This window comes from Ornithorhynchus anatinus, chromosome 16 (assembly GCF_004115215.2).
Source record: "Ornithorhynchus anatinus isolate Pmale09 chromosome 16, mOrnAna1.pri.v4, whole genome shotgun sequence".
NCBI lineage: Eukaryota > Metazoa > Chordata > Mammalia > Monotremata > Ornithorhynchidae > Ornithorhynchus > Ornithorhynchus anatinus.
In genome coordinates this window covers 35,809,400-35,834,291 of record NC_041743.1, presented here as the reverse complement: position 1 = coordinate 35,834,291, position 24,892 = coordinate 35,809,400, and the positions used below count along the sequence as shown (strand labels likewise).

General features: G+C 41.2%; 1 protein-coding gene across 13 annotated transcripts in view; it reads left to right on the top strand.

Annotated features, from left to right (window-relative positions):
* Positions 1-24,892, top strand: part of BTRC (beta-transducin repeat containing E3 ubiquitin protein ligase) — a 118,808-nt gene that overhangs the window by 73,433 nt on the left and 20,483 nt on the right. For all 13 annotated transcript variants that reach the window (XM_029080543.2, XM_029080536.2, XM_029080535.2 and 10 more), the window contains 5 exons: positions 11,992-12,223; positions 17,240-17,426; positions 20,781-20,877; positions 21,916-22,053; positions 22,692-22,810. In XM_029080543.2, the coding sequence (XP_028936376.1) occupies positions 11,992-12,223; positions 17,240-17,426; positions 20,781-20,877; positions 21,916-22,053; positions 22,692-22,810 (773 nt within the window). The remainder of the gene's footprint in view (positions 1-11,991; positions 12,224-17,239; positions 17,427-20,780; positions 20,878-21,915; positions 22,054-22,691; positions 22,811-24,892) is intronic.

The window sequence follows — 24,892 nt, the reverse complement described above, 5'->3', positions numbered from 1 at the left end:
GAAGGGCCAGCATATTTGAGAATCTACTGATCCACAATAAGGATCCAAGGGGGGGATGGCAAAGGAAAGTCTGAGCCAAAAAATACTAGGGTCCAAGCCTGGTCTGATGAAGGGTGACATGCAATAAGTGAGTTCAGAAAAAAGTTTGCTATGGTTAACGGTATCACACTTCAGGATGGTCTGTTTTTTCATATTATGCCTCCCTAAATGCCAGAAATATTAAACACTCATTTTTAAGTGGCAGAAAGTTCAGCTTTTTGAGTTGTAATATTGAAAGATTTGTTAAAATAAAGGTGTCTTTAATAAAATTTAATTGCTTCCTTCCTTTTTAGAGTAGGGGGGAGAGGGAGGAGAGACAAGGATTTAGGGATTTTTTTCTTTTTTTAGCTGCTGTATTATCTTTATTGGCTTTAAGATGGCTGCCAGAATGCAGCATCTCTTTGCAAAAATAGCAGGTGGAGCATTCAACGAGGCAAAACACAATGTTTTTGAATTTGGAACTGCAGTTTCAGGGTAATACTACTGTAACCTTGAAAGTGATTACAGTTGAGAGGCTGCAGAAGTGGCGTTTGTGATTGAAACGGGCGGTCATGGTGTTGGCGAAAGCCAGTACGGCATTTGAGGTTCACACCTTTAGGTTGGAAAGATGTACCCGTCGTACCGTCCTTCCCCTTGGTTATAAGGTGTTGATGGAAAAAATGGTTGGTGAGAATTTGCGAATAACACAGTCTTCAAATTGAATGCTCTCCTATTGTCCAGGGGGGTATTTAATGCCTATAAATACTTCTGGCAGAATGGCTGGAACTAGGTTAAGTGTTTCCAGCCAGACCTTTCCATTCTCCCTCACTAAAGAGCAAGGTTCTTCTAACACTGACCCATTTTGGTTTCGCACTCTACAGTCGGTGCCTGATTGTGCAGCTGTCAAGGCAGATAAATGGTGAAGAATCGTAAATTCTCATAAGTAAATGCAGGCACTACTAGTAGGAGAATGATGTAATGACATCTTGGATAAACATTTTTGAATCCATCAGGTTTTGTGACAGTCATTTTTACTCTCCCCACCCCCGGCCCCTTTTTGAACAAGATGTTTCTCTTTTGTCTTTCAGTTGCCTTGAACTTTACAAAACTGGCTTAGGCGGCCTATTAATTATTCATATCATGGTAACAATTAAAGCAAATTAAAAATAAAAATGGCCATATTGCAGTTAACTCTGGGCAGCACCAAACTGTGTCGGCTTTGTGAGGGTGCTTGGTGTTTCTGTATTTAAAGTGCTAGAGGGAGCTCTAACCTCGTTCAGAGGAATAGTATGAGGAAGCAATTACCTTTGGTTTGCCTACTGCTGCAAAAATTTAAATATTTTGATGCCCTTAAAAATACCAGTGTGGTTTTATTTGCTTATATGCTTTTTTTTTCCTTTCTGGCAAAAGACAGACTAACAAGCTTTTGCCCCCTAATATGGATTGGTTCTGCAGAGGTAGAGTTTTCCTTCTGTGAGAAGGAAGTAATTAGGAGTCTGGAGCCTAAGAAAGGAGAGTGCCAGAGGCAGGGATATTTGTCCATTTGAGTTTTGGGGGGATAGTGACTATGGAAAGCCTACCAAATGCAAAATTTATAACATTTGATTTTCTTTAATAGCACATTCACTCCTCTTCCCCCGGCCCGCACCCACCCACCCATCAAGAACTACAGAGAGTGACTAAGGCCAAATGGACAGGAGAAGTCAACGAAGGAGCAGATAGGGCACAAGAAGGAGGATTAGTGCACAATCGCATTTCCTCCTCCAGGAATACCTCCCAGCATCCTCCTGAATAACTCTGGTTCTAGGACTCCTGATGTTTGAGGGTCAATGTGGCCTAGTTGATAGAGCACAGGCCTGGAAGTCCGAAGGACCTGGGTTCTAATTCTGGCTCCGCCACTTGTCTGCTGCATGACCTTGAGCCACTCACTTCGCTTCTTTGTGCCTCCATTACCTCATTGATTGTGAGCCCCATGTGGGACAGGAGCATTGGCTAATCCAGTTACCTTTGTATCTACCCCAGCGCTTAGAACAGTGCTCTGCACATAGTAAGCGCTTAACAAATACCAACATTATTATTATTATTATTAAGTACTTAACAAATACCACAGTAATAATAATAATTATTCTTTATTCCTACTGTTTCTCCTCTTCAGGAGAGCCAAGCTATGTTGGGAAGAAAGATTAGCTGCCATTTGGAACCCCATTTGCTGGGATGTATTAAGTGAGGGATTTGCAGCTGCTCCTGCTCTTAAGCAAACCACACCCAAGTGAGGTAGAAAGGGTACAAATAAGAAGATGCCTTACCCCAAATCATTTCCTGCATCAAGCAACAACATGATCTGTAGGGAGGGGTGCCATTCCCTTTTCTAAACAAAGCAGCCAAGGCATTTCAACGAGGTACCTCATCTCTTCCCCACCCCGGATGTATTTTTAATCATTACCATCGCAATATCTCATTCTGTTGCATTTTAAAAGTTACTTTTGGGCCATTCAGAACACACCTTCCTTTCTCAGTTAAAAATCTCTTTTCTGCCTGACGAATCCCTATAAAAATGATGCTCATGTGGGGAAAATGTAAATAACCCTCAGACAGAATTACAAGGTAGTAGGGATTTTCTGCCAATTTTTGAGAGAAAGGGGTGCTGATGGCAGCTGGAATTGCAGTCTGGTCTCTGCCTTTGCTCCCTCTTTGCTGATTGCTAAAATGCTGCAAAAAATTTGGAGGGAAGTAAAATGCTCTCTGTGACCCTTGGGAAGTTAGCTTTCCAGATACATGAAAAGGAAACCAGAGAGTCAACTCTGAGGATCATGTGCCCAATCTGGTAATCTCATCCTTCACCTCTCCCTAGCCCTCCAATTAGTTGGGAAATGAGAGGAAAATATTTCTTGGAACTTCAGAAAGACTGCCCAATAGTATTGTTGTGCTGTTTTTCAGCGTCGTTAAATCAGACTCTTGCTAAGATATTGTGTGTGGCATATTCTAATGAACTCCATCTCCATCTTCCAACTCCACCGTGGTTTGTTTTAATAAACCTTCTAAAAGGAAGATGAAAGTCTTGGAGTATTTTGAAGGAAAATTGGTATGGAGATGTGAAATAGTTTGTTTTTGCATTCATGAAGGTGATACCCATCCAGTTGGGCCCTAGGATGAATGAGTATTTGGAACACTCTGAACTCCATACCGTCTATGGTTAAGGGAAAGACACATCCAGATGCTAATATTTTTCAAGTTTTCATAAGGAAGACAGCATGAAAAGCATTTTATAAGTGCCTGTAGCTGGAACTGTTATTATTATCATTATTACTGTTATTCAAAGGATCAGATCCCATTGAGGTTTAACAGGTGCTTTATTCCAGCACTGCCTCACTTTCATTGTAGTCATAGTTTGTTATACGAAAAACTCAGATGAGCCTACCTTATCAGTTCAAACCTGATTTATCCAGTTTTCCAAAGCCAAGGAGATTCCCCACCTTTTAACCCAAAAATTACCTTGGGGCTTGATTGCAGTCAAAAGGGAAAATGTTCATCTCTCACCCTAGAAATGCAAAGAGGACTAATGGTTAGTTCCAAGTGTTTCTTTGGTTTTAGTCCCAGTTAAACTCATTCTGTGAATTGGAACTAGTTATTTTGATCACCTCTGCTGAAAAACAGATGCTGCATCGGAACTAAGCCTTTCCAGGATAAATTAAGAAAACAATTACCCAAGAATTCCAGAGAGATGGTTTCAGTCCCTTGATGCTCAGAGGGTTATTAAAGTTTTACCTGCAGATAACCAAGACTTCCAGAAGTCACAAGTCATTTACTTCAATACAGCTAAGAGAGGTTTGCATGCCTGCCTCTTGACATATTATTTTCTGCTGGCTTTAACATGCATTAACAAGCATTTGGAAAAAGTTGCCTCTCTTAAAAAGTTGCTTGCACTGCCATTCAATTTTCTGGTTTTTCCAATCCAGACTTGTGCTGGGCTTCGTAAAAGCTTTTTATGCTAAGATCTGCAAACAATTGCTGCTTTTTTTTGGCATGCTAAGGAAATCCTAAAAGTACAATGACGGTGAAAAGATATAAGCTTATTTGAATTCTTTTCAAATTTGGCAAGGTTTCTCTGATTTGCTATTTTGAGAAAGATGCTTGGGAACTCAATTTACAGCCCTTCAATATATATATATATTAACGGAAGGAAGTGGTGTGGTCTCTGACCATCCTCTTTGCCTGCCAGCATCCAAGGGTTTCATCAGTCTTGGTTATTTATAGTCAAATCAAACTTTATAATCCTAAATCAAGGGAGGATCTGGAGGGAGGTGAAGAAAACTCTTAGTTTAAACTTTCTCCATCAGAGAAATTTTATTTTAGTAATATTAGCATCAGTTAACAACCAGATGAGCAACCTCTATCAGAAGAACTTGCAGAAAGAGCAACCAGATTCCAGACAATTAAACTTTATTAGCCTGCCTGAAACATTAAGTAGGGGTTTAAGAAAATAGTTTTTCATCTCCGCTCCCTGTTGATGTTTATTGTTTAGCAGTGTGGGAGAGAAACTGCTTGTCCAGCAAACATTACTGCCAGTCCTTTTGTAGCAAGTAAACTAAGATTCTTTCCTTGAGCCTTTTTTTTCCATTGCCTAGTGATATTGACTCTTGTTCCTTCTTGAGTTAAGTCTACTCGAGTAAATATCCTTTGCCAGCTTCTGGAACATGGAAAGAGTCCACCCTATTTCCCTATAACTTGGGGGATGTATTCTCGCAGAAGGAATACTTGGGTTTTAGTACTCCATGGCCGGTATGCCACTTGCCATGTTCACACCTGTTTTTTCCAACACAGCTTAGCACTGCATCCAGAAATCCATGTTTGTAGATGACAAAACTGAGTGTATTAATATTTAAAATGAATTGAGGATGCTTTTAAAGATACCACCACCTTTAGCTTCACGATAGTTCCTTTGGCATTTCATTCTACTGTAAGACTGCCCTCCAAAATGAGTCCCCTTTTTGGCTTTTGTTTCTCAGACTTTCTCAAGGGGTGTTAATTTTGACAGCTGTAATGAGTTTGATGACATGGACAGAGAATTTAACAGGAGGACATCAGTCATTCTTAAACAATTATTTCCATCAGCAAGTAACCTGGAGCCTGACCCAGGCTGAATTTAGACCTGTTGTGACTGAAAGGTGACATTCATTTGGCAGTCACAAGATAAAGTGCTTTGGCTCTCAGTATGCTGACTTGTCTGCCATCTTGTATGCCTCTGAAGTCCCAGTGTGACTCATGATTGACAAGTGAGTGGCACAAGAACAAAGGCTGCTGGAATATACATGCTGGCAGTGATCCAGGATCACATTTTACCAGAGCTATCTCTGGATGGGGGTGCTCTATACTACAGTTGTGTCCATATAGGTTATTTCTCATCCTTTGTGGCAAGAAGCCTGAGTCCTACATCCTTTCTTGCAGAATCATTTTCCTTCATGCCTTCAGTGGAGACTGCGGACCACTGTTTTATCACTCTGTCAGTTAACTGGGAATGCTCTCTCAAAATGAAGAATTTAATGAAGAAATTAAGAAAAAAAGCCAAACAAATCCTTTCCTCAGGCCAGTGAATATGGGGGAGGGAGTGGTCAATGTATTTATTATGTATGAGCAGAGCATTGCACTAAACACTTGGGAGACTACAGACAAGAGTTGTACTGCCTACAGTAAGCTTACATACAGTCTGGAGGGAGAGATGGACATTAATGTAAATAAATCACTCATAGTATATGCCTAAAGCCTTTGGTGCAGGCCTGACTCATGCGAAAGTCTAGGTGTGATAGCTTGGTGCCCTTTCCCCATTTCTCTAGTGGTCAAAATGGTGGCCTGCTGGTTTCTGCCACATAGCCTTCAAATGCCACCATTATCTTTGAATTGTTCTAACCTTACCTGCTTTTGTCTAACGCCTAGTTAGCCCCTTTACTCACCAACCTCATCGAAGATACCCCTTCTGGTACACCTCTAGACCCCACATTTTCATTTTTCATGAATACTCTGAGCTGCTGAGGGAGACTGGCTAGTAAATTATTCTACCCATATGCAAGGCTGCTTTGCCTCCTTGTTCAGTTACAGGGTCATTGTTGCACAACTTGAGGCAGGATAGCCTAGTAGAAAGAGCAAGGGCCTGGGAATCAGGGGACCCAGGTCCTAATCCCAGCTCCGCCACTAGGCTGCTGCGACCTTGGGCAACTCAAGCCTTCTGCGCCTGTGTTTCCTCATCCATTATCTCGACTACAAGCACTACGTGGGACCGAGATTGTGTCCAATCCGATTATTTTGTACCCTGTGTTTAGCACAGTGCTTGGTAAATACTAAGCCCATACTATTATTCCTATTATACTATTCTTTACTTACTGTTGAAGTTGAACTTGCTTTCTCTGTGGCCGTGACTCTACCTCTCCTTCTCTGGGGAATATGGGAGTTTGATAAAACACGAATCCATTCCTGCTTAGGAGTTTGGGGGCAGTGCGTGGGCACTGGGTCATCAAACCACTCCCGTTCTCAATTAAATTCTGAACTTCCACTTTTAAGCATAGCCAGCAAATAAATGATTTCAGAATTCAGTCATCTCACATAGCCGGTTTGTGTAGGGAAAATGAAGCAGGGCTCTCTGTAAGGAACATTCTGGAGTACCTTATATTTTTTTTCCACACTTCGCACCATGTTGAATGTCCTCATGCACTGAAAATGTTAAACGGTGTAGGCAGTGAATGATTTTCTAGCCGTGGGGATTTTGAAAAGCCAGGGATCCAGGAATTCTGCAGTTAATTGAATTCTTCAGGCATGGAACTGTGGACATTGGAAACATTTTAGTGCTGCTAAATTCTGCTTTGGCTCTAGAGATAGCTCTTGAAGGTGCCTCAAAAGTTCCAGAGTCTTGTTTTTGCAGGGTTTTTATAGCTTAATTTTTATGCCTGCCTGGGTATCTTATCCGCTAAATTTGAAGCAATTTTAGGGATTCACATCCAGCCATGATGGAATCATTTCAGCTACCTACCTGCTGTTTCTTTCTGCCACTTCCATCCCAGGCCTGCCTTTGTGGGGCTTTAATCCAGTTTTTCATCTTGAGAGCAAAGTTTGAACAGTACGCAGAAAGTTAACTGCCTGGAGTCTTTTAAATATAAGTAACACGCACCCAGTAATAAGCTGTCGGTTGTTTTGGGGTGGTTTTTTTTTTTTTTGGTGGGGTTTTTTTTGTTTTTTTTCCTGCCTGCAAAGAAACATAAACACAGCGCTCATTTCTGGCAGGTTTTTACTGTCAGAGTTTCTCCTATTATATTTATCTTACAATTTGCCAGGGGGTGAAGTTATTAAGTTTTAGCAGCAGCCATCGATCAAGTTCACAAGTTAACACGATAAAGGCTCTGCGCCGCTCCGATCCGGGGGAATGATGATCCTCACTCGGTAATTAACTAAATGAGAAAGTTAAATCTTACTTGAGAGCTGGGAGAGATGAAAGAGAGGTGTTTGTCAGTTTCTCAGTGGAAATTAGAAGCAGTTTTCTGCAATTCCCTAAGCTGCTGCTCTGTCATATTTTACATAAGCACTGGGAAAACGTCTTGTAATTAGTGCTGTCATGGAGGATTTTTTTTGCTGAAGGATGTTGGAATAATTCATTAGATTATCAAGAAAGGCTTGTGTCCTGAAATGATTAGCACAGTGAAATTTAAACCATTAACGATAACAAGTTTAGAGCTTGCTACTCTGCAGAGGCACCCGGGGTATGTCTGTGCCTATTTCAATCATTTCTTATAATTAAACATTATGTCCTTTTTTTTTTCTCCCCTTCACTAGGACCCATCCAAAAATCCTGTTAAGGTGGCACTGTCTAGATCAGTGGGTTTATCAGCCTTAGAGGTGCAAGCAGTTAGTAGCTATAATAATGCAGCTGAAAATTAAACCGCTGTGAGTATCTTGGTTTAGAACAAAAGAACCTATCACCCTAAATGCTATAAAGTTAGGTGAGACAGCCAAATAGGAGAAGAAGGATCCCAGCTCTGAAACAAAACCATTTCAGATTCTATCCCAGCCCCTTGATTATAGAAGGAATCAGAAGAGAATCTAAATTATTGGACCGTTTTCAGTTTTAGGAGTCTTTTATAAAGCCTGGTCGAAGGAAGTGCATAGGGAAAATATGTTTTGTTCACATGCTGACCTTATTTTTAAATGACATACATATATAAATTTAGTTGTGTTGGTTTGGAAGGGGTGGATTTTTAAAAAGTAGGATCATCTTTTGTCTTACTATTTTAGTCGCATGAATAGGAATTTCTCAGAGGATCAGTGTGCATTTTCCATCTAGTAACACTTGCTCCTCAGACTCTCTAACAAAATTGTTGCTGAGAAATAGAGCATTTTGCTCTTTTAAAGTAAGCCTAATCAGATCTGACATACTTATGAGTTCACCTGGTATGTAATCATATTTAGTAGAAGCTGTTAAAATATTAATAGAATGAACCATAAAAGATGAACCTGACCCTACAGAGAAACCTGATGTTTATCTCTATTGACAACCATTCCATTTTCTGCACGTCTGACATTTACCATCTTTCCCATTAGTTTCTCACCCAAAGCCTTATATTTCCAATAACTAGAAGTCGTGGCCATAATGGGTAAAATACAGCATCTAAGAAGTGACGATTCAATTTTTGGCTCTGACGGAAGAGGAGGATCTGTTAGTTCTGGATGGGAAACCTTCATCTGTCACTAAGCAAGAGGGTCCTACTGGGTATGATCCGGATGCATTCTCAATAGTCTTGAAATCATTTCATTTCAATGATTCCTTCATTATGGATTTGGATAGTTGCAACTCATGGAATTTGCATTTGCCTACACCCCTTAGGTTTAAGAAGAGTAGGACTGACTTGAAACTTCCCAAGGGACCTTGACATTCCATCCTCATAAAGTATGGAGCTGGGGTAACAGAGTATAAGGTTGTTAATAAAAGCCAACACGAATTTAGGGACAGGGAAATGTCTCCTTTCAAGCTAAAATGGCTCCCAATCCAGGACTGACAACTAAATTAATTGTAAGTCAGAGGTAATGGTTGAACAGACAAATAGTTCTTGGGTTTGTGGATAAAATGGAAATTCATGTGGATGCCCCTTTTATAGTATTGTCCCAGAAAGACTTGTAAGCAAGACCCAAAGGAGAGCGGGCTCCCAAATGGCCTCATTACTGGGTCAGAATGCCATATCCCTGGCTGTAGCAGTTGCTTTGAGCTCGGGTGGAGCCATATGCCATCATCCCAAATTTATGCCAGTGACCAGTTGCTGAGGACTCCACCTGTCACATTTCACGTTTGCAGCTTCGTCACTTTCTTGCCACTGTCCGTCACAACCTTATGGGAAGCCGAAATGTTAGTGGCCAACTTTACAGACACGCATAAAAGATAATCTGATCAGCACGGCCTCTCCTCAGAAAGTACCCATGTTAAAAAAAAAATTGAACACATATCTACCCACTTTTGTGGCTTGACTGGGATAAATTGGTAACACGGTGAATTGGGGCGAGGCCCTCTTCACAAGTAACAGTATCTCTGATTGATGGTTCATGGTTCAGGCACCTATCCGAGAAAGCATGATAATTTGATAATGATGCATACAGCATATCTTTGGGAAAATGTTGCAGAGCTCTCTGCTCCATAGCCTTTGAAAACCATATTATCTTGAGGACCATTGTGTGTGCATATATATATTTAATTTCTCCAATTTGTACCTTGCGTGACAGCTTTGTTTTCCCCAAAAAGAGTGTATGCTTACTGCAGAAAGAAAAGGTGAGGAGATGCATGCGTTGAAGGGAGGAGGAGGAGGAGGTGGTTGGAATCTGTAGCAGATAAGATAGTTACTGCTACTATTAAACTGAGGCGGTTTGTCAGCTTTCTGAGACACTTGAACACAAGTGGTTGAGTCATCAGGCTTTTGCAGAGAAAGCCAAATCAATTCTACCACCACTAGTAACTATTATACTCTCTCACCATCACTTTAATATACAGCCTTTTGATTTTTTAATAACTGAACTTTTTCACTGTACCCTTGTGGATTTTCAGAAGTCTTCAAATTGAAATTTGGGGATTTAATTTTTTAACTGTAGCCCATAGCTTCTTGCAGCATTTACTCTAGGTACTTAAAGAAAAACTGGAGGTGGGGATGTAGGCCAGTGAATACTATGCAGGTCTTTTACTTCCAGATATCTATATGCAAATGTAGCTCCTTCATGCAAATGCTGTGTTCAATTAAATGAGTTGTTGTGATCTAATCAAATACCTTCTCTGCTCAGCTTTAAACCCTCAAAAACTTAGGCATAACTTTAAAACAAAAATGAAAAATACCCAAATCCAGTACTCAAACCACAAGTATAGCCGGCCACGGGACGGATTATCTTTCTAAAAGGTTGTCAGGTCCAAAACTCTCCACTCTTCAAAATCCTCCAATGGCTACTCATATCCCTCTGTATCAAGCAAAAACTCCTTATAATGGGCTCCCCTCTAAATTTTTCCAACATTTAGGTTGATTCCTTTCACCCGCTACTCCCAACCACACTTCTAATGGTTCCTCTCTGCCCCACCACCGACCGCCTGCATGGAGGCTGAAGCAGTAGCCTAAGCTTGCGGCGACGAGAACTTCAGTTAGGCTAATGACACGCAATAGTAACGGTCAGATCTGTGAATTATTATGGAGGAAAGATTGGCAGAAGTTGGTGACAGATGGGGAGTGGGCATCAAAGAGAGAGGAGTTAAGGATGACTGCAAGTTAGTGAGCAGAGTGGGAGAGGATAGCGATATTTTCAAGTGATGGGAAAGTTCAAAGAGGTTGGGTTTAGAGAGGTTGACAAGTCCAGTTCCAGACGTATTAAACTTGAGGTGATAAGCCTTCAGAGATGGAGATTCATATTGTGGGAGGACAGGTATTAAACAATGACAGCAATTTGCTGTTACATCATCACATATGCAAAAGATATTGGATGGTTGCTTTTCACCTAGGATCGAGTGCCTGTTCCCATCTTCTAAGTGTCCAAAAGAAATTTTAGCATATCAGGGTTAAAGGTCCAAATTTCCTATGTTGCACCAAATACATACAGCTTGGATGCTAGGCAGCAGCTCATTTTAGCATTTTCACTTTAAAATATTTGCTCAACAGAGTACTACTAACTACAAGGTGGTAGGCTATGTTATTGAGTTTACCAGGAACTCTCCAGATCCTTTAACCAGTCTCGCACAATAGTGATGGAAGTCAGAGTTCGGGACAGTAGCAGTTATGAACCGACCGCCTATATAGTAATTAAAGTAGCAAAAAGAAGCAAGGAACATTTGCATATCAAATGATGACAATTTTATATGGGTTTCCTTCCCACTACCAAAGACCATTTCGAGCAAAAATCTGCAAAACGAAGTAGGGTTTTTTGAGAGACAGTGGTGTTGCAGTGATGAGAAGGGGTTTGTAAAATACACCATTGATAATCTAAATAGAGATCCAAAATATCGTTTGTTTTTGTCCCTTTGGTGTTAGAAATAACCTGCTCAAAGAGCAACCAAAAGGTCTTTCAGAGCAATTTCCAACAAGGTGGTTCTTTATCTTTTTTATTCCCTAACTGTACCACTTTCAAGAATGGCACTTATATCAGAACAGCCCCTTTCCTTTCTCTACCTACCCCCCACCCCCCAAACGTGCACGCACACACACACACACACACACACATATTCCTACTGTTGGTTACAGGTGTCAGCATGCTCTGTATAAATAAGAGTCCTATGATGCCTCTCCTGAAAATATCCCTTCCTATTTTGTATCCTGAACCAGGATTGCACCTCATGTTTCACTGTCCAAATCTGGTACATTGCTGTGGAAGGCCCCACCCAAACAATTCCCCCTGTTGCCTAGCAGATCCTTCTGAGAAGTTAGGTTGCAGAGTTTCATTTCATGCTGCGTATTTCTCTTTCTTTGCCTCTTTCAGACAAAACTTGCCAATGGCACTTCCAGCATGATTGTGCCCAAGCAAAGAAAACTCTCTGCAAGCTATGAGAAGGAGAAGGAGCTGTGTGTCAAATATTTTGAACAGTGGTCGGAGTCTGACCAGGTGGAGTTTGTGGAGCATCTCATCTCCCAGATGTGTCACTATCAGCACGGACACATAAATTCATATCTCAAACCCATGTTACAAAGGGATTTCATCACTGCTTTGCCAGGTATTTCCAAGGGGTTTCATTGGCCATGGGTTGGTCCTCGGGGTTAGTTATATTAACATGGTTCTTGGAGGAAATGTTTTGTGCAGTCTTATTGACACCTGACTTTACCCTGAAATTTCTTTTCTATGTTGATGGCTTCTCTGTCAGTGATCCTTAGGCCTGAATTAAATTAAAACATTCTGATATCAGGTCTTCCCTCCTATTTTTTCCCCCTCACTTCTGGCCCCAACACTCTCACCCTGCACCCAAATCCAGATCTTGCCCTTTGGGAGGCTTATGCCTCATTTGGAAGCAGAGCCATGGAAAGTATGCCTGTTTAGAGGTGTGCTTTGCAATATATTAATGTTTGATTTCTAAAGGGATTTATCAACAGCAGATTCAAATTCTTGGGCTGAAAAGGAAACATTATTTTTAATTGAGAATCCTAGAAAGAAGGGTACCTCGGGAGCCTTATTGTGAAGTTAAACATGTAAACTCAAGATTTTACAACCTCAGAGTGCTCAGTTACCAAATAGCTATTGAAAACTATATAAATATGTAGACAAAGAGATACAGAAATCTATTTCTTCTGCTATGCTAAGTGCTTAATAGCAATAATCTTGTGCACCAGAAAGGTATTATTACTTAGGGAAAGTCTTCTCTTTGGGTATGAGGATATTGCCTATATTAAAAGCCAATTCTTAAAGAAAATCATACTGAAAAATGAATGGCTTTCAACCACATTGTAAAATTAATTACAGCCAAGCATATCTTGTATAAAAAAGACCCATTTCAGCCCCCAAACTTAAATTGCTTTTTCTAAGGAAGAGAATTCCACAATTATATATTTAATTATATCTTGGAAACAAACATCTTGAAGCTTTAATTTGTAAGTACACCTCTCATTAAATGGAAAATAGATTTTTACCCTTTTATCCCCTCCAGAGAGTTTTGTACCAACTGTGTGGGAACGGTCTGTGCACCTAATTAGTATGGCTCACCATAACCCAGGGCTGCTCATATCTTCAATTGCAGTCAATGAGTAGGTTATCTTGCTCCTTTGGAGGAGACCTCCCATCCTGTTGAGGACAGAAGTCACTAGGGCCTCTGCAAGAGATGAGGGGAGAGGGGAAGATGGATGGCCCTCACCTTCCCTTTTTCTCTCTTACCCCTCCAGCCCCCACCCTGCCTTCTTCTGACAATGCTATTGACTTCCCTTAGAGTCCGTAGCACTGCTTGAGGGAAACCTGCTTAAGGAAGGAGAGAGGGAGCTATTGGACCCTGTTTCCCCTCCCGCAGTCTGCCCACCTTCTCTGACCTTGAGTGGTTGGAGCCAGTAAGAGGACAGACATTCCCACTCTCTCCTCCCATCTATTCTCCACCTCTAGATTGTAAATTCATTCTGGATGGGAACGTGTCAACCAACTCTGTTGCATTGTACTCTCCCAAGCACTAAGTATAGTGCTCTGCACACAGCAAACACTCAGTGAATGCCATTGATGTTGATGATGATGATACTCACCATGTGTTTCCTCCTCAAGCAGGGCTGGACTGGGGAATACAAGCACAGAAGGCTTTAGGGGCCTTGAATGTCTTCCCTCACTTCCTCATTCTCCCAAGGGTGTTACCTCTGAGGGCAAGAGGAACAGGAAGCCTTAGGAACCCAGACCTGACCTTTGAAGAGGGCAAAGAATGCATAAGCCAGACCTGAGCTCAGAAAACATCCACAAAAGGACTCATATAAACACCCTTACTGTGTGATGCAGTGAGACACCCTCACAAGTGACAGGCAGAGAATCAATCAATTAGTGGTATTTATTGAGTGCATACTGTGGGCAGAGCACTGTACTAAGCATTTGGGAGAGTACAGTACAACAGAATTGGTAAATATGTTCCCTGATCACCAGGAGCTTGCAGTTTAGAGGGGGAGACGGACATTAAATTATTGATATGTACGTAAATGCTGTGGGGTAGATGGTGAGGTGAATGTTAAATGCTTAAAGGATACAGATCCAAGTGCATAGGTAATGCAGAAGGAAAAGGGAGTAAAAGAAATGAGGGCTTAGTTGGGGAAGGCCTTTTGAGATGAGATGTTAATAAGGCTGTGAAGATGGAGAGAGTTGTGGTCTGCTGGATATGAAGGGAGGTGAGGGGGAGGGCAGTGTGGAGTTACGGGCCAGAAGGAGGATGAGGCAAGGGGTCAGCAGCAAGATAGATGAGATTGAGGTACAGTGAATAGGTTGGCATTGGACGAGTGAAGTGTGTGGGCTACATTGTATTAGGAAACTAGAGGGTTTAAGATAGGAGGGGACTGGCTGATTGAATACTTTAAAACCGATGGTCAAGAGTTTCTGTTTGTTGCGGAGGTGGGTGTGTAACTACTGGAGGTTTTTGAAGAGTATGAACTGAATATGGTTTTTTGGTGTATGGTTTTTTTGGGGGGATTTTGGTGTTTTGTGCTGTTTTTTAAGAAAAATGATCCAGGCAGTAGAGTGAAGTAAGGATTGGAGTAGGGAGAGACAGGAGTTAGGGGGGTCAGCAAAGGAGGTGATGCAGTAGTCAAGGCAGAATATAATAGGTGCTTGGATCAGAGTAGCAGCAGTTTGGGTGGAGAGGAAAGGGCCGATTTAGCCATGTTGTGAAAGTAGAACTGACAGGATTTGGTGGCAGAATGAGAGAGATGAGTCAGAGATAAAGGGAGAGAGGGGACAGTGGTGTTGTCTAGAGGGATGGGTAAAACAGGGAGAAGACATGATTTTGGTGGGAAGATGAGGAGTTCTGTATTGGACATATTAAATTTGAGGCATCCATGGGACAGGCAAGTAGAGATGCCCTAAAGGCATGAGGAAAGGCAAGACTGCCAAGGAGGAGAGAGGTCAGGGCTGGAGAGGTTGATATAGTAATCGTCCACCTAAAAGATGGTAGTTGAAGCCAAGGAAGTGAATGAGTTCCGCAGCTGTCTAAACATTCAGCTCCATATGGTGAGTGGTCTGATGACCCTTAAAAATGATTGGATGACCTATGACTTTAATTTACCACAATCTCTTTTTTGTAGCTAAATAACAGCTTTCTGAACTATGGAATGACTTCTGTATGGACGTTAGCTTATGGCTCTTTCAGTCAGGCTGGGGCTGTAGGGGACCTGCTAGAAATTCACTGCCTTTCAGTTACCTTTCAGTTATCCAAAGTAAGCTTGCTGTGTTTACCAAATTGCCAGTTATCAGTGGGCTGTTTGATTTTGAAATGTATTGGAGAAGTAGCTGGGATATTTACTATGTTAAATTTGTAATCAAGTGCTTTTTGACACAGTCATTTTATTTATTGAAATACTATTGCAAGCCAATATTATATTATGAATTGTATTATGGACTCAAAGGAGTCTTCCTCTACCCTCCCTCCCACCTTCCCTGCTCCTATTTTTTTTTCTTGTCCAGCATCACACACGATGTGGCCAGCAAAATGTAGACCTTCCCAAGTAACTGGAAGCTGAGTTGTCTTATACCTCCAAGATTGAAAAACCACAGCCTTTTAAAATATTTGGATGATTTTTAAAGCCTCTTGAGGAGAAATGGGTACTTCATATATATGCTGCCACGGTCTAATATACCTATTTAGCCACACAAAGAAGCACTTTAAAGGCTGCCGGTTAATTTGCTCTGTCAAGACTGAAATCTTGAATTGGTTCCTGTTCATGAAAAGGATGGGCACATGGTGTCCTGAAGTCCCCTTGATGAGAATCAGGTGATGGATGCCTCCATCTGTTTATCCCTAAATATGAGCATGTGACTCCAGCCAAGCAAAATGCATTTAACGCCTTCTACCCCTGCACTGCTGACAAATGTGGTTAAGTCTTTACAGCCTTTGTAATTGGATTAAGAAGTATTTAAACACACTTGGGTTGTTGTTGATGGTGTGCATAATTTTTGTGTGAGTGTGTTTGCATGGCACCAGATAAGAGATGTGCTAAATACCCTTCTGGTGTTCCAGCTCTCTTAGTTAGAAAGAACTTTTTGCTTGAGGGAGTTGGGAGCAGGAGGAGTTTTTCTGAACTCCAGGACTGTGTAAAGCCTCTGATTTGTGACCTAGGAAGAGAAATAACTGGTGAATTAGAATAGCATCCAAGAGAGCGTTTATTAGTGCAGCCATCTTATTTTATAGGCATCAATTCCTCTGAGGCCTCGGTACAGATTAGGCTTGAGTGGGTGGTAGAGATTCTTAATGGGGAAGCCCATCCAGTTTAAACAACCCAGGACAAACCCCCCACTGTATTTCTTTGCATATACACTAACATAGCCACTGGGTTGCTATTGGTCCAGTGCCCTTTCATTTTTAGTCAATTGTCTTTTAGATCTCACCGCAGGGTTATTGAAATACAAAACCCTGAAAAGTGCTTTCAAATTAAATCCAGCTTTTTTTTTTCCTTACAGTGAACCTGCTTGGCGCCTTCCTTCTCCAAAAGTACCTTTCATACACTGCAGATTCCGTTTCCTTTTCCATTCTCCTTTCCTCTTCCCCTCCAAAGTTCCATTTTCTCTTAGAGTTCTCACTGGGAATATTTTTCCACTTTCATTGCATTTAAAAGCTAATTTTTTTCTTTCACAAAACAGATATTTGGACTGCTTGAACATAGGAATAGCTGCAGCGGCAAGATGAGAAATGTTCCTAATATAAAGATTTTGGGGGTGGGGGTCTGTATCACCAAGTTTAAGACACTATCCATAGAACACTCCCTAGTGCCAAAATCCTTGTAGATAAATGTGAATTGCTTTCTGTATTTCTCTTTATTTTTAATGTCTTCGGGGGTTTTGGTAGTTGTTAGATTTAGCTCTCCTATTCAGAGGAGGGTGGAAAATACTATTCATTTCAGTTATCGCATGAAATAATGATTGACACTTATTTGAGCCATCTTTGCACCTCACGAGCACCTAGAGCCGGGTAAAGAATGGGACCGTCTCTTATGGCAAATGGAATGCTGCTTATATCAAAGGATGTCTTTTGAAATCTCACCGTGCCTCTTGTTTCTGGTCTTTCTGACAGCTCGAGGATTGGATCACATTGCTGAAAATATTCTGTCCTACCTTGATGCCACATCGCTCTGTGCTGCTGAACTGGTGTGCAAGGAATGGTACCGGGTGACGTCAGATGGCATGTTGTGGAAGAAGCTGATCGAGAGAATGGTCAGGACTGATTCACTTTGGAGGGGTCTGGCAGAACGGAGAGGATGGTGAGCTCTCTCAGCTTTTTAACTACTCAGAAACTTGAGAAGGTTGAACATTCAGAATCCTTAGAAGGAAGGAGGCTGATTTGGGAAGGGCCTATAATTCCTCTTATTTCAACAGGTGCTATTTTTGTGACAGATCACCTACACCCTAGGCAGGGGGGGGTTTTCTTAGGCTAAACAAAGGGAAGATTGCCAATACACCCCTTTCACTAGTCACTTTAAGTTGAATGACACGGGGCTAGCATGCCACTGTGGAAAAATTGAAATGTTCTCCATCCCACCCTCTGGGTTGTTCATAGATAGTGAAATTAATGGAATCACTGTTCTGTACTTCTCACCTGACAAATATTCTCTTAGGTTGAGTGGACAAAGGATGTTTTCAAGGCTAGGCTAATGGGGCCACCCTGAAAATTCAGACCTTCTCTGGAGAGCAGGATGGAGGATACTGGGGGTGGGGGTCAGTCTGAATCAATATTTTCTCCTAGGTCTATTAGTTTTCCACAGGAGAGCTTCACTTTTAAATATAAATTTCATCTTAAAATCGGAAGCCATGGGGTATCATTATCTGGTTAGAAACTTCAGAGACTTCCCTGAATGGGTGTTGCCCTGGAGTTTAGAACTGTTCTGTTAACAGAATGGCAGCATTTCATTAGCTCCTTGACCCTAGGGGCTAAGTCCTTTCTTTAGAATCTTCTCTCCAAATGGTGTCTAAGATGATGGCCACAAGAAAAGCAGGTGGCATAAATAAACTGTGATGTTTGCATGCATTTTAGTTCTTTTAAAAATGGTTCAAGCCTCTGGGTACTTAGTGACCTGCTCCCTAATTCATTTTCATCAGATGTTTTTCTTGGATGGATCACAAAGGTTCAAGGAATATTGAATAAGAGAAATATCACTGAGTGTTCTTTCAGTGCAAACCACCATCCAGCAGCAATTTATTTTTCTTACTAAAGCTTACCCCAAAAGGCAGTTCAATAGCTTCTCTCAAACTGGCCCTGATATACATCAGTACCTTAAACTTTCATCCTTGTTAAGGAGAAGACTTGCTTTAATATGCAGCCAGAACCCCTTTTCCAAGAAAGACCACTGGTAGCATAATTCTTTTATTTACAAATGAGTTCATTGAAAAATGCCTCCAAAGCCTTTCCTGAAGATACCACTCAGAGTTTCCCATGGCCTATAGTTGAATCCGAACCTAATTCTACTCCTTTCAAATATTCTTTAGGGCTATAGTTGTGATTCCCTTCTCCCGGCTTTCTTACTCCCTTTGCTCATGTTTCCTTTCTCCCTTTCTTTAGCGAGTGCTTCCTTGCCGTTCTTTCATCCTTGTGCTTTCTGCCTGGCTTAGAAGTCTCCCTCCACCTCATCTATCAATCATGCTGTTGGTTTTCCAGTCTGTCCAGAAAGCTCACTGTTGCAGTGATACACCTTTCTCCACACTCACACCCTTTGATGGCTTCTTTCATTCCCTCCAACCAAAAAATAAATTCGAATTATCAATGAAGCTTTCAGCCTCTAAGATTTAGCTCCCTCTCAGCAGATGTATTTTATGCCCGAATGGATTTGTCGGTCCAAGTTAGATTGTAACCCTCTAGGGCATGCACTCTCGTTTTTCTGTCTTGTACAGTGCTGAGTACACTACCTATGGTCAATAAATGATAAGCCTTTAAATACAATAAAAGACCACTTGGGAAAGCTCTTTCTCCTCAACATTTTCTTAATCAGCAGTGCCACGTTTTATGATCGCACTTCACACTTATTATTTAACATTTGTCAACTGCCCACGCTCTGGTAGAGTGCCAGACATTGCACATAGAGAGAAGTAGTCCCCGTTGTCAGAGAGGGTACATCCGAATAGGTCTTCACATAGGATTCGGAAGTAGAGAAAAGGCAGCATGAAGCCACTTTTTGCCTCCATCTGGCCACCTCTTTCTGGAGAGCCTTTTATTTGCTCATGTTGAAATGATTGATAAAGTTGTCCATCCTTGGTCATAATAAAAAAAAGGGTGAATGAAAAGCTGTGCCTTGGAAATCTGGGTCATTTTGCTCAGTTATGCTCCAACAGATCTGCCTTGGGAAGTGCAACTCAGTGGTGGTTTTGGACCCCTTGCCCTATTGCCCACCATCCCCCACCCCCTTCCTAAAAAGAACATATTTCTCCTAGTATATCTTGGCCCTGGCTGAAAAAGTATCTGGACCATAATGCCCAGCAGATGAAGGTACAAGTGCCCTCTTGAACAGAACCATTGCAGAAACTGGGTCTTTCTGGGGGCTTTTTCAAAATCTTCCCAGAGTGCATTAAGTGGAGTATTCAGTGGGTTTTAAGCTTTGATTTCAAAACCACGATGCCTGTCAATGGAGGCTTGAAATTGGGCCACGCTGAAAGCATTCATGAAGTCATTCTTTCAGAGAAGTGTATTTTAGGTCATAATTTGACTATCAGACTTTTCCTCTCTGCCTTTCCTTTAGTTTGTGTTCACACTTTGTCTTGATAACCACCGGGCGATGTTTACAGATGATGTCATTTTTGTTTAACTTTCTGGCTCAGCCTAACAGATTCAGCCAGCTACCTTCCTAATAGGAAATTTTCTCAACTAATTTTCAAGGTGTATAATAGAGGGCAAGGGAGAACCTCTCCTGGAGACATTGAACAATTAATTATATTGTAATGGGGCTATAGAGGGAGGAGGGGATGACTGGCCCAGAGAAAACGCAGTTTCTCTGGTGCCAGGATTACACTCAAAGGCATTTCTGCCTATCTCCACTTTGCAAGGCACCGTGCCAGTCAGAACAGCAGTTAGTACACCCATAGTGGGGTTTACTAGCTTCCACACCGTGTTTGGTGGGTTCTTAACTTCAGGATGAGGAATTAAATTTTTTACTCAGCAGGAAGTGATTGCCATTTACTGGATTTTTTTTTTGTGGCAAAGATCTAGCTTGGGATATGAGTATTCCAGGGCTGTGCTGTGGTAAGGAAGAAGATGCTAATAAATGTTGCTTACTGGAAACAAGCAGTGGCAATAAGATGGGTGTGTGTGTGTGGTGTGTGTGTGTGTATGAATGAACATCAATGACACACCTGTGAAGTTAGGTTTCATTCTTAAGCATGAGTCTACCTGCCTCCAGACAGTTTTCTCCTTTGCTTGTATGCAAAACCTATGCCCTTTTATGCATGTCCCCTCATTATTGAAAATCTACCCTGCTTTATTGAGCAGAAAACATGTTGAATTCAATCTTCCGTTGCCATATAACCTGAAGTGCGGATGGAAGTCACTTGATATCTTTAATACGCAATTCTTGATTTGAAAAGCAGCAATGAGGATTTATTTCATATAAGGAATGCTTCTTGTTTTTTAGGGGACAGTATTTATTTAAAAACAAGCCTCCCGATGGAACTGCCCCCCCGAACTCCTTCTACAGAGCACTTTATCCTAAAATTATTCAGGACATTGAGGTAAGGCTTGGTGTAGAATACAAAGATTTCGGGTAGGATCTGAGTCCTTTCTAGTCCCCAAGCTTCCTGTATATCCTTCAGCAAAAAGAGAAAATTATCATTAGAATCTGATTTTATGTCTTTTTTAATGTTCTGTTTTTATCCAGTGTTCTGAAATCCGTTGATTTACACACTTGACACATGCACCCACTTAAACTGAACCTTTTAAATTGCATTAATCTGAGTGAGAGTCTTTTTCAAAATCCAGTAAGGCAAATAATCTAGTAAATTCATACAAAATTGAATTTTTTATCAAACAGAAAATCGGAGCATGAAGCCGGTGTATTCTTTTAGCTAGTGGTTAAATAGTTTAGGGGGATTGTGTGGTTCTCATCACGTTGCTAATCCTATGGTAGAGCACCCTTAATAAAATGACCTTTAAAGCTTAATTAGGAAATATTCAAAAAAGATCATTGGAGGTGATTGACCAGATGATCAATCAGTGATATTTATTGAGCACTTACTGTGTGCAGAGCACTGTACTAAGCACTTGGGAGAGTATAGTATAACAGATTTGGTAGGCATGTTCCCTACCCACAAGGAGCATACAGTTTCATCCTTCTGGGAAAAGTCTCTGCTTGGTTTTGGGGGGCGGGGGTTAAACTGGGAGAGTCTCTATAGGGAGTTGGTAGTTATTGTCCACAAAAGTAGAGTATTTGCTAAAAAAAAAATATCTGAAAAATTAATAACTGAGGTACAGAGAAGTTAAATGACTTGCCCAAAGTCATACAACAGACAAGTGGCAGAACTGGGATTAGAACCCAGGTCCACACTCTATCCTCTAGGCCATCATCTTTTCCTTTAGAATGTAAACTCCTTGGGAGTGGGAAACTTGTGTTCTTGGGCTTTCCCAAACACTTAGTACAATGCATTACACTCAGCAGGTGCTCAATGAATGCCATTACTACTATTAGTCTGCTGAGAAATAAAAAAAGAATATGTTTTATTTTGCTCAGGAAACTATTCCTTTATTTTGGTTCTTCATCTTTCCTTCTACAGACCATAGAATCTAACTGGAGATGTGGAAGACATAGCTTACAGAGAATTCATTGCCGAAGTGAAACTAGCAAAGGAGTTTACTGTTTACAGTATGATGATCAGAAGATAGTAAGCGGATTGAGAGACAATACTATCAAGGTAAAGATTAAAGTGTGTCCTATACCTCCCTTTCCACTTCCAACCCTCCTCCTTCTTGACACTTCTAGTTACCTAACTACAGAAAGGGTGAAAAAAGCAAGGGGGGAATTGTAGGCTTCTGTGTACATCCCTGCCACCCAAAGCGGTTTCTGCATAAGAGAAATGCCTGCTTCACCAGAGAATTTATAAATATATGATATTCAGCAGGATATACCCTGCTTCTGCACTGCCTGATCTTTTCTTACAAATACTGGTCCCTCAGTATTTCATTCATTCATTCATTTGTATTCATTGAGTGCTTACTGTGTGCAGAGCACTGTACTAAGCTCTTGGAAAGTACAGTTCGGCATCAGATAGAGACAATCCCTACCCAACAATGGGCTCACAGTCTTCCCATCCATCCCTGTTCAATGAAAGGATTTATATTAAATCCATTAAATGCATTTAAATAAAAACAGATGCTATAGCTATAGAAAGAGAGCTTTCTTATGCTATTAAAGCAATTTTCATTTTACTATGGTTCAAACATTGTTACAAAAATAAGTCACAGAAATGTGACATACTTGCAAAGGGATTAAAAGCCATCCTGGGTGGGGGGTTTTGTTGTTGCTTTGAATTTTGTTTTTTTGTCTTCCTAGATCTGGGATAAAAATACATTGGAATGTAAGCGAATTCTCACTGGACATACAGGCTCTGTTCTTTGCCTTCAGTATGATGAGAGGGTCATCATAACTGGATCTTCTGATTCTACTGTCAGGTATGAACACCCAAAACATCAGAACATCACAGACTTGGGAGTCAGAGGACCTGGGTTCTAATCCTGTGGGACATGTATCTTGTCTTGTATCTTCCCCAGTGCTTAGTAGAGTGCCTGGCATATAGTAAGCACTTAACAAATCAAACAGTCTTATTTATTGAGTGCCTACTGTATACAAATACCATTAAAATATAGGTCATGATGTATTGGTTGTGGGAGTTTTTCTCAACTTTCTGGGACCTTTTTCTGGTCCCTTTTTACGAGTTGTTTAGACTTATCAGTCTTTTCCTAAGGTCACCAATTCCTTATTTTGAGGTGGGGCATTGGGCAGGGCTTTGTGGGGACAAGGAAGAGAGGAAAAGAGGGAGGGAAAGGAAGAGGAAGGAAAGAAGAAAAGAATGAGGGGAAGAGGAAGTAAAAGATCGAAAAACAGGAGCATTTCCTTGTTGGAGCTTTTTTTTTCCTCATGTGATTCTCCCTGATCTTAAAGACAGCATATCCACAGAGTGAGAGCAAGAAAAAGCCAGGGAGGGACATAGGAGATGGAGAATACTAGCACATCATGTTTATGGAGGCCACAGTTCACTGCTTTCCCTCCCAGACCTCTGTATGAATCAGCTCTGAGCTTGGCAATTCTCCCTCTTTCCTTACTACTCAAATACTCCTGCAGTATAATTGGTGGTCTTGGCTCCCGGCCTGTGAAACACTGACCTAAGGTAATCAAGAGCTCAGTGATATGCAGTTGAGCTGTTTTGATTGTCTCTAATCAGTCTTGAACTACTTGAAAGTGATAACTCCCATGTCAAAAGATAAATTACTTTGACAGTCTGGTCACTATCAACAGTATATATCAAGGAGGTATCCCTGGCCCCAAGGAGTTTACAGTCTAATGAGTGGATCATTGCATACTGAACTCTTCAAAGCAATTCCAACAAGTAATTTTGGCATTTATTAAGCACTTTTTTGCCAAGCACTGTGGTAAATGCTGGGGTAGATAAAGGATAATCAGATTGGATTCAGACTCTGTCATGTAAGAGGGAGGAAAAGCAGGAGTCTTATTTTGCTAATGGGGAAACTGGCACAGAGAGACCAAGTGACTTGCCTGAGGTCACACAGCAGGTCAGTAACTGAACCAGGATTAGAGTGTATCTCTTCCTGACTCCCGGTTCCATGCTTTAGCTAGTGACTTGAGAACAGTCAAGGTGGTACTAAAAATGTATGTGCATTTTTGCCCTTTAAAAGTATTGCATGTCCTTTCTTAGTATTTCACAGGAGAATATTGCCTCCATAGCAGATACTTTCTAATAATATCTGTTAATCACTTACTATGTACCAAGCACTGTATTAAGTGCCAGAGTAGATAGAAGATAATCAGATTGGATTTAGTCTGTGTCTCATATTGGGTTTGCAGTCTAAGAGAGAGGAAGAACAGGTATTGAATCCCCATGTACAGTTGAAGAAACTGAGGCACTGAGAAGTTGTGACTTGCCCAAGGTCAAACTGGCTGGTAGTGGAACCAGGATTAGAACTCAGCTCCTCTGCCTCCCGGGTCTGTGCTTTTTCCATTAGGCCATGCTACTTTCTAGGACAAAATCTGCCTTTAGCATGTCATTTTTGTGGCTGGGTTTTTGCATCTTTTGAAAATACTCCATCGGGGAAATGCTGGCTTGGGCTGCGCACAGCATAGCGGTCTATGAAATCCAAGTTTCAGATGGTGAGGGATTTCTATAAATACTTAAGCACTGTATTCCAAGTAAGAATGTGGTAACCCTTTTTGGATTCTGTAGAGGTGAGCAATGATCTCTTCTTTCCGGTACTTCCCGTACTATCCCTGCAGTTTTTAATTGTAAGCTTCGCCAAGGGAGGGTACACTCAATTTCTAGAGGCTCTGGTGATTTGATGACACAGCCATTATGCCGCTGGAGTTCAATGTAACTCGAATTCTGGGTATGACAGCACTGCAGGAAATCTCTGTAAGGAATTTTGCCTTGAGGTAAAGGACTTCACAAATACAATGCATCAAAAGTAACTTCTTTTTTAAATGAGAGAACAGCAACCTTCATTCTTTGATGCGCTTAGATT